The sequence below is a fragment of the Hemiscyllium ocellatum genome, chromosome 31, assembly GCF_020745735.1.
Source record: "Hemiscyllium ocellatum isolate sHemOce1 chromosome 31, sHemOce1.pat.X.cur, whole genome shotgun sequence".
Classification (NCBI taxonomy): domain Eukaryota; kingdom Metazoa; phylum Chordata; class Chondrichthyes; order Orectolobiformes; family Hemiscylliidae; genus Hemiscyllium; species Hemiscyllium ocellatum.
The window spans coordinates 52875804-52886391 of record NC_083431.1 but is presented as its reverse complement, the minus strand read 5'-3'; the positions used below and the strand labels follow the sequence as shown (position 1 = coordinate 52886391).

The 10588-nt window shown below is 42.0% G+C and overlaps 1 protein-coding gene across 4 annotated transcripts in view; it reads left to right on the top strand.

Moving 5' to 3' along the window:
- The window catches only part of LOC132830315 (SH2B adapter protein 2), a 128728-nt gene that overhangs the window by 106277 nt on the left and 11863 nt on the right, over nucleotides 1-10588 (top strand). For 3 of the 4 annotated variants that reach the window (XM_060847914.1, XM_060847913.1, XM_060847915.1), the window contains one exon: nucleotides 1622-1799. In XM_060847914.1, coding sequence (XP_060703897.1) covers nucleotides 1622-1799 — 178 coding nt within the window. Of the gene's footprint in view, nucleotides 1-1621; nucleotides 1800-4810; nucleotides 4917-10588 lie in introns of those variants that run through there. The other variant, XM_060847916.1, reaches the window with a different exon arrangement.

Genomic DNA, 10588 nt, shown 5'->3' with positions numbered 1-10588 from the left:
CCCCCATACTCCTTTGTGGGGGAGGGTAATCATTTTGCTGGAGCTGGGCTGGGCCTGTGATGAATGACACCTTCGATGTGTGGTGAAGTTCTTCAATTGGGAACCAAAAATGTACAGCCATTGACCATGCACTTTGAAACACATGTCCTTCTTACCTTCTCCTGTATCTATCAATCAATCAACCACAGCTATTGGCAGTTTCAATGGCAAAAACTATCTATGCACTTAACATCTTTTAATCTCATAAATACCTGCAAAAAAAACTCTTCAAAGAAAGATCAGGTTATTCACACTAATAACCATGTCAATCAAACAGGACAGGCCAGTGGTTCGCACAGCTGCCTCACAGCACCAGGGACCCGGGTTCAATTTCAGCTTATATTGACTGTGTGGAATTTGCACATTCTCCCAGTGTCTGTATGGGTTTCCAAAGATGTGCAGGTTGGATGATTTGGCCATGCTAAATTGCCCATACTGTTCAAGGATGTGTAGGTTAGGTGCATTGGTTAGAGGAAATGGTACAGTAATAGGGTAGGGGAATGCATCTGGGTGTGATACTCTTTGGAGGGTTGGTGTGGACCTGTTAGGCTAAATGGCTTGTTTTCACATTGGAGGGATTCTATGATTCTAACAATCACTCCTCTGAAAGCAGTGTCAACATTTCCTGCTGAATTAAATTTGATTAACCAAACAAAATGTGCCCCAACCCCCTCACCGTGTCCTTTGGATGATAGAGGTTCTTCTATATTGCCCATTCTAAGAGCTCTGTTAAAGTTTCATAATGAGAGTATTTGGCAACTGTATCTATAGAAGCAATTAGAATAAATAGCCAGATATGTTATGCCACTTGGCCTTATGATGAATGCTTGAATATTAAAATATCAATCCAAGAGACTGTATTTATCACCTGTATGATTTTGAACACCCATATCAAATCTCCTCTCAAGCTGTTATACCCATTAGAGTAAGGTTAGGGACACCAGCCCTATTAAGCACCTTGTGGATGTGTTTAATAGGCTGTGGAGATTCAGCAGCAATATTCAATGAGAGTTCTGGTAAAACACTGTATGGCACATGCTGGTGTACAGTTATTGACTTCAAAGTAATGAGAAAGTTTCTCTAGGACTTGAAGTTATTGGGCCTTGAGGGGAACTTTTATTTGATTGTGCACATTACCTTTAATAAGGCTAGATGGGCACTTAGATATTTCTCTGAGGTGCTGCCTATTCTCATACGCACAGCAGGTTCCAAAATGGCTGCTTTCTGCTTTTCTCCTTCACCCCGAAAAGGCTGTTCCTGCCTCCCAGTTACAAATGGGGCTTGAGGTCATCTGTGCATTCAGAGTGTTTAATTTAGAAATACCATTACTTATGGCTTGAAATAAGGACATGGAATTTATTTGAGCATTAGGTTCCCAGTCCTACGTCAAAATTCTAGCCTTATTCAATATTTAAGAATAGGTGGTTAGAATAAAGGAGGGATGTAGAGAGTAAGGATTAGGACACTGATTATGAGGAGGATGAACATAACCAGTTAGCTCAATGTCCATGCTGTATTTTAATGTAATTCTCTGCATCTTTGAGATAGCGGTATAACGAGCTTTCTTTTTAAATTTGTGTAGCACCTACGGCTATCTTTGAATGAAACTGGCCAGTGCCATGTTCAGCATCTCTGGTTTCAGACCATCCTCGATATGCTGAAACATTTTCATACTCATCCCATCCCTCTGGAGTCTGGAGGTTCTGCTGACATCACTCTCCGTAGCTATGTACTTGTCACAAAACCCACCCCAGTACCAGGTAAGAATCACCGAAAGCACTCTCAGGGTTTTGGAGTTGCTTTTCTTTTAAAGAAAATGTTAGTTTGTCTTCCATCGAGTAATCTTCTCTGATATTTAAGCCACTGCTGGACGTGCACATGGATATCAGTGAGTTGAGGGGTGTGTAGATTAAATTATTATATTTTACATTCGGATTAAACCTCGGCACAACATCGTGGGCCTAAAGGCCTATTCTGTGCTGTACTTTTCTATGTTCTATGTTCTCTCACTGTGAGACATGCCCTCTCCTCTCCTATATGCTGTTTGTAAAACAGCAGCTTGATTCCACCTCCTTCGCTGCCCTGATTGATCATCCTGCTTGAACTATTTCACCATTGGCAATTCTACCTTCAGCTGCCTTGGCTACAAGCTTTGGGATTCCCTCTTTAACTCTCCCTACTCCTTTCTAAGGACTTTGTTTAAAGTCAATCTGCCTTCCCTAATATCTCCTCCTGTGCCTTGGTGTCAGCTTTTGTTTATTCACGTGTCTGTGTAACTCCTTGAGATGTTATGTTTAATGAGGTATAAAATGTAAGTTGTCAATATTATCTCCCAAATGTCAATTTAAACAATTATCCCCTTGCATGCAGGCTCATTGGTTTCAACGATGGGGAAGTTATTGGTTTGTTTCCATTTTGGAGAGTTCATGAAATCCATAGTAGTTTGGTTGTAATTAATTTGTCATGATTTCTATTGTTGCTTGTAAAGGGCAAGGCAACACAGTGAAAGACTGTAAAGAAGCTTTAACCTCAGAGACAACCACCCCCGTCCAAACTATTTTGCAACCCTTAGTGATAGTTCTGGCCCTTTGCCATTACAAAGCTGATCTTGGGACGGTAAGCCAAATGCAAAGAGCCCAAATGGAAAGTTTTCAGCGATACATTTAAGATTCTGACAAGAACTTAAATAGTTCTCTGCCATCTCAACTTGCAAATTATTTACTCATTTTCACGAAATGATCTTTGGTCTGCTCCTTTTCTTGTAAAAGGACCTGCTTCCCAGCCCCCTGTCAGCCCTCTATTTCTTGGCTGTGTCAAGAGCTATATGGGTTGACTTGAAAGGGATTAAACTGCCTCTGCCAGTCTCTGATGTTACTGTTTCTGACTGAGCTCTTATTATAGAGTCAAACAGTCATAGAGATGTACAGTACAGAAACAGACCCTTCGGTCCAACTTGTCCATGCTGACCAGATATCCCAACCCAATCTAGTCCCACCTGCCAGCACCTGCCCCATATCCCTCCAAACCCTTCCTACTCATATACCCATTCAGATGCCTTTTTAATGTTGTAATTGTACCAGCTTCCACCACTTCCTCTGGCAGCTCATTCCATACGCGTACTACCCTCTGTGTGCAAAAGTTGCCCCTTAGGCCCCTCTCATCTCTTTCCTCTCCCACCCTAAACCTATGCCTTCTAGTCCTAGACTCTCTCACCCCAAGGAAAAGACTTTGTCTCTTTATCCTATCCATGCCCTTCGTGATTTTATAGACCTCTATAAAATTGCCCTTCAGTCTCCGATGCTCCAGGGAAAACAGCCCCAGCCTATTCAACATCTCCCTATAGCTCAAATCCTCCAACCCCAGCAACATCCCTGTAAATCTGTTCTGAACTTTTTCAAGTTTCACAACATCCTTCTGCTAGGAAGGAGACCAGAATTGTATGCAATATTCCAAAAGTGGCTTAACCAATGTCCTGTACAGCCGCAACATGACCTTCCAACTCCTGTACTCAATACTCTGACCAATAAAGGAAAGCATACCAAATTCTGTCTTCACTATCCTATCTACCTGCGATTGCACTTCCAAGGAGCTATGAACCTGCACTCCAAGGTCTCTTTGTTCAGCAACACTCCCGAGGACTTTACCATTAAGTGTATAAGTCCTGCTAAGATTTGCTTTCCCAAAGTGCAGCACCTTGCATTTATCTAAAGTAAACTCCTTCTGCCACTCCTCAGCCCATTAGCCCATCTGATCAATATCCTGTTGTAATCTGAGGTAACCTTCTTCGCTGTCCACTACACCTCCAATTTTGGTGTCATCTGCAAACTTACTAACTATACCTCCTACGTTCACATCGAAATCATTTATGTAAATGACAAAAAGTAGAGGATCCAGCACTGATCCTTGTGGCACTCCACCGGTCACAGGCCTCCAGTCGGAGAGACAACCCACTACCACCACCCTCTGTCTTCTACCTTTGAGCCAGTTTTGTATCCAAATGGCTAGTTCTCCCTGCATTCCATGAGATCTAGCCTTGCTAATCAGTCTCCCATGGGGAACCTTGTTGAATGCCTTTCTGAAGTCCATATAGATCATGTCTGCCACTCTGCCCTCAACAGTCCTCTTTGTTACTTCTTCAAAAAAACTTCATCATGATTAGCTCTGTTTGTTGCTTCAATGAAGGCTTAATAACCCAATCCTCAAGGATTTATTTAGGAGCTGCTAACAAAAGGCATTGTTGGCCATACCTATTTTCATGATTTTCAGCAGTACCATTTAGTTAGAGAAGTTAGAAAACTTCCACTCATGAATCAGCTAATACACTACTTAAACCAGGAATGATGGCTTAAAGTTTCAGAATCCCAAACCCAAAACAGCACCTTGTCAAAATGGCTTGGCACAAGATCCTGAAAATCAATGTACATCTGATCTCCAACTGCTCATGTGTAACAACTTGGGGCACATCCCTTCGACAAGTTAGAGATGTCCTATAGCGGCTGATTAGATGTCATGATAAAATTGCACAAAAGAACTGAAAAGGTAGGCAAAGATATTCTTGAAGGTTCAGATTATACTGGCCAGGAGAGAGATTGTAATTGTTAAGGAGACCAGCAAAACTCTTCGAAGGAAGAGGTGTTCATGAATTGTTGCAAAGAAATTAACATAAGAACCACCACCAAGTTAATGCAAATTATATTCCATGTGCCATGCTGACGAGGAGAATTTCCACAGCATTTTTCTGCCTTAATCCAGACTTTTCTTATGTTTAAAGGCATGGTTTGCACAAAGTAGGATACAGAGTGCAGCACAGTTGGACCCTCTCCCAGATCATGAAGAGATCTTTGTTGATTTATATGGGAGGGAGCCTCTCAGAGTTTGGAGGGGTATGTATCACATTCCTCAAATCCTTCATGATATTTAACATCGACATGTCCATGTACACTATGCACAAGTGCATAATATTGCATGAACTGTCAGCAAAATACCCAATGCATAGTTGTGCTTATGTACCCATAATCGCCATCTGCCATTTTCATAGAATAAGAGGAGCTAGGTGGACTTGTGTTGCCCATCACTACCACCCACACCTTCATTCAGGTTTGGACCAACTAAAGTTCAAATGGCACTGGAGCCAACAAACAAAGGCAGGCTGCAGAAATGAGGCTTGAATTTCTTTGAGTATAGAAGATTAAGGGAGATTTGTGATAAAAGAACTCGGTAAGGTGGTGAGGATAGCCTAGTGCAAGAGTACATAAATTTAAAATGACAACCGTATAATTCATGAACTATATCACAGGGTAGTGAAAATCTGAAACTACTTTTGTCAAGAGACTGTTGAAGTTGGAGGTCAATTGAAACTTCAGAACTGAGATGGATAGACTTCTGTTTGTCAAGAGTATAAATGTTTATAAATTGTGGAAACAAGATGACGAGGTAGAGTTCAAATACAGTTTAACCATAATTTAATTTTTAAAAATTTAATTGTTGGATGTAATTGTCTGACAAGTATTTGTTGCTCATCACTGTCTTGAATACAACTGAGGCTTGAGGGTGGTTAAGAGTTAACTACATTGTGAGTCTGGAATCACATGTCAGTCAGACCGGGTAAGGATGGCAGAGTTCCGTCGTTGAATGACGTTAGCGAACCTGATAATTTTTTTCAATAATAACTGACCATAGTTTCATGGTCACTATTACAGAGAATAACTTTTGACTCCATATTTAGTTGAGTAAATTGCACGAGATACTGTGAAAAATTTGAACCCATGTCCCCATTATGAATCCAGTGGCATTACTACTGTACTACTACCTCCCTGACAAGCTTGAGAGCAGTGAGATGGACATTCCTGATCTTCTTTTTTCCTAAGAATGTTTTGCAGTTCAAACTCCAAAAAGGAGGCATGACCATAAGGATGGAATAGGCCTTGGGTTTGACATTTGGTCTTGTGAGCTTGCTATACCGTTCAATAATATTTTGTCTCCGTTAACTCCAATTGCCTGCTTTGTTCTCATCTCGCTGGCCGCACAACAACCTATGACCCCAATCCTGAATAAATGTATTCTCTCAATGTGGATAGCCTTCTGGAGTAGAGAATTTCAAAGGTTCACAACCCTCTATATGCCTAGAAAAAACATTTTTGGATTCTCTTTCGTGTTAGCTTTTCTCATGTTCTCTTCGTTTCACTTATTTGCCCTTTCAATTCCCATCTAAACTTCAATGTTTGATCTGGTTTTATCCATAAGCACACTTTATTTACCTAATTTTAATTTCTGTCTCATGTTGTCCAGGAACCTCTACCATCACCTGCAAATATTCCTGAATTATATATTCTTTAAAGACAGGCCATTGTTTAGTTACAGTTTCACTGCTAAGTTTTGATTTATCTGCCTCTGGTCTGATTTGAATGGATGATCATCAGGCAGTAAGCTAAGTTTCCAGTTCAGTGACATTAGTACTATGCCACTACCTCACATCTGAAACTAGGCGAAATGAACATAGATACTTATTAATAAACTGAATTAAGATTTCAGGAGAATCTCATTTATTTAATGTGGTGATAATGTGGTACTTACTACAACAAGGCATAGTTGAGACAAATAGCATAAATACATTGAAGGACAGGGTACATAAGTACTTGAGGAAGAAGGAAATTGATCATAGAATCTCTACAGTGTGGAAGCCGGTCATACCAATCATCTGAACAGTATCCCACGACCTGCCACCCGAACCTATCCTGCATTTCCCATGGCTACGTGGCACGGTACGGTGGCTCAGTGGTTAGCACTGCCTCGCAGCGCCAGGGACCTGGGTTTGAATCCAGCCTCTGGCGACTGTCTGCGTGGAGATTGCACGTTCTCCCCATGTCTGCGTGGGTTTCCTCTGGGTGCTCCAGTTTCCCCAAAGGGTATGATGCAATAATGTACAGATCAGGTGAATTGGCCATGCTAAATTGCCCGAAGTGATAGATGCATTAGTAGAGAATGGGGGAATGGGTCTGGGCAGGTTACTCTTTGGAGGGTCGGTGTGGACTTGTAGGGCTGAAGGTCCTGTTTCCACACTGTAGGGAATCTAATCTAATCTAATCTAAGCAACCTAGTCAGCACGTCCCTGGACACTATAGGCAATTTAGCATGGTCAGTCCACCTAATTTGCACATCTTTGGACTGTGGGAAGAAACTGGGACATCCAGTGGAAACCCAGACAGACATGGGGAGAATATGCAAACTCCACACAGTCAACCAAGGATGGAATTGAACCCAGATCCCTGATGCTGTGAGGCAGGAGTGCTAACCATTAAACCATTGTTCTGCCCCACAATGGACATACAGATAGAGAAAGGAGCCATGTGTAGAATATAAAACCTGACAGATTCTCAAGAATGATAGGGAAGGGATGTAAAACTGGAACCCCAGGGATGATACAAATTGAAACATGAAAAGTGTTTTTGATAAATGTTGTTGATGATTCAGTAATGTACCAGGTAGAATACAGGGTATGGGGAAAACTATAAAGGAAAGGAAAGTGTATGAGGATAGAGATATATTAAAAGAAAACATTTTTTTTCATTATTCATTCATGGGGCATGAGCATTATTAGCTGGGCCAGCATTTTTACAACATCCAATAATGCCCTTGAGCAGGTGGTGGTGAGCTGCCTTCTTGAACGTTGCAGTTCAAGTCCTGTAGGTAAACCCACGATGCCCTGAGGGTGGAATTGTAAGATTTAACCTAGCAACACTGAAGGAATGGTGATATTATTTCTAATTCTGGATTAGTGGTGCTGGAAAAGCACAGCAGTTCAGGCAGCATCCGAGGACCAATTACTGTGTGTGCTTTTCCAGCACCACTAATCCAGAATCTGGTTTCCAGCATCTGTAGTCATTGTTTTTACCTCCCTGACCTTAGGATGTCAGGTAGGTAAAGTCAGGAGGGTGAATGATTTGAAGGGAAACTTGCAGATGATGGTGTATCTGCTGCCCTTGTGATTCGTGATGGAAGAGATCATGGGTTTGGAATGTGCTGTCCAAGGTGCCTGAGTGAAGTTCCGCATTGCATTTTGTAGATTGTGCATGTTATTGCCATCGTACCCTGACTCATTCCTGATGAAGGGCTTATGCTTGAAACGTCGAATTCTCTATTCCTGAGATGCTGCCTGGCCTGCTGTGCTTTGACCAGCAACACATTTGCAGCCTTGTACATAGTGGACAGGCTTTGGGACTCAGGAGATTAGTCCCCTAAACCTTTGACTTGATCTTGTAGCCACTGTATTTATGTGGTGGGTCCAGTTCAGTATGCGGTCAATGGTAATCCCAAGGATGTTGATAGTGGGGATTCAGTAATGGTAATAATTACAATTGAATCACAAGAGGCAATGATTCTCTATTATTGGAGATAATCATTTCCTGGCAAATGTGTGTTGTAAATGTTACTTGTTATTTGTCAGCCCAAGCCTGGATATTGTTCCAAATTGGTGAACATCCCCACTTGTGTTTTTTATGATGGAGGGAAGGTCGTTGATAGAGCAGCTGAAGATGTTTGGGCTTAGACAGTACCCTGAGGAACTCCTGCAGAGATGTCTTGGAACAAAGATAACTGACCTCCAACAACCACAACCATCTTCCAGGTACGACTCCAGCCAGGGGAGCGTCTTCCCGAACCCCGCCAGTTCACAATTGATTCCAGTTTGGCTACAGCTCCTTGAATCCATACTCCATTAAATGTGGCCTTGATGTGAAGGCTGTCACACTCACCTCACCTCCCCTCTGGAATTCAGCTGTTTTGTCCATGTTTGAATGAAGGCTGCAATGAAGCCAGGAGCTGAGTGGCCCTGATGGAGCCCAAACTGGGTATCACTGAGCAGGTTACTGCTGGGCTTGTTGTAAGTTGTAGTTGTTGGAGGTCAGTCATCTCAGCTCCAGGACATCTGCAGGAGTTCCTCATGGTAGTGTTCTTGGCACAACCATCCTGAGAGCCCTGTTGATGACATCTTCCATCACTTTACTAATGATCAAGAGGAGATTGATGGAGTGGTAATTGGCCAGGGTGCATTTATCTCAGTCTTTGCCGTCTTCAATGCCTGCAGCTGTTTCTTGAGGTCACATGGAGTGACTTGAATTGATGGGAGACTGATGACAATTGGAAGAAACCGAGATGGATTAATAGCTTGCATAATGAAAAGATGTTTGATGGGGATTTTGGGGGGTTGGTTAGCAAGGCTAAAATATTAAATTAATATTTAAATTAAAAACAGAAAATACTGGAAATACTCAGCAGGTTGAGCAGCACCTGCAGAAAGATAAGTAAAGTTAATGTTACATATCAGGATATTTTGCCAGGGCCACAAAATAGTGACAGGGGAATAGGAAAATTAGGATGTAAGTGAGATACATAAAAGGTTGACAGGCTCAAAGTAAAAATATCACTGGCTCCGGATGGGAAATAAAGATGGAAATTGCATAATCATCCAATTCTGCTCAAACATGAGAGTAGTACCAGAGGATTGGCTGATTATAATTGTTATAGCCCTGTTCAAGATGGGGAGAGAACAGAACCCAGCAGGTTCAGAAGGTTTTTGTCAGTGTTAGTGGGTAAACGTAAAGAACAGGGGATTGGCAGGGATTGAGAATTGGTTGACCGATAGAAAACAGAGGGATTAAATGGTCTTTTCCTAGCTGTACCACAAGGGTCAGTGCTTAGGGCCCCAGCTATTGACAATACATATAGATAATCTGGATGAGGGAACCAAATGGAACCTATCCAAGTTTGCTGACAATGCAAAACTGAGGAGAACTGAGTTGTGAGGAGGAGGCAGGGAGGCTTCAAGGTGATTTCGATAAGTTGAGTGAGTGGGCAAATACCTAGCAGATGCAGTACAATGTGGCTAAATGGGAAGGTGTACGTTTTCATGTGAAAAACAGAAAGGCTAAGTGTTATTTAAATGATGGTACGTTGGAAGTCTGGATATACAAATAGATCCTCCTACATCTGTCTATGAAAGTAGACACTCAGGTGTAGTAAGCAATTAGGAAGGAAATTGTATACTGGCCTTCATTGCAAAATGATTTGACTTCAGAAGTCAGAAGGTCTTACTGAAGTTATATAGGGTCTTGATTAGATTACATCTGGAGTAGTGTATGCAGTTTTGCTATCCCTACCAAGAAAGGATATACCTGCCATAGAGGGAGTGCAGCAGGGGTTCGCTGGGCTGTCACTGGGGATGACATGACTGTCTATGTGAGTAGATTTGTCTGTCTAGGCTTGTTTTTAGTAGCGGTTAGAATGAGGAGAGGGGATCTGATTGAAATGTATAAGATTCTGACAGGGCTGGACAGACTAAATGTAGAGAGGATGCCTCCCCTGGCTGTGGAGTCTGGAATCAGGGGATTGTTTCAGGATATGGTCGACCCCATTTAGGACTGAAATGAGGAAACATTTCTTCACTCAGGGTAGTGACCCTGTGGAATTCTCTCACACAAAACTGTGGAAACCAAGTCACTGAGTATATTCATGAAAGAGGTGATTTGAGCATGCTCAAAGGACCAACTGGCCA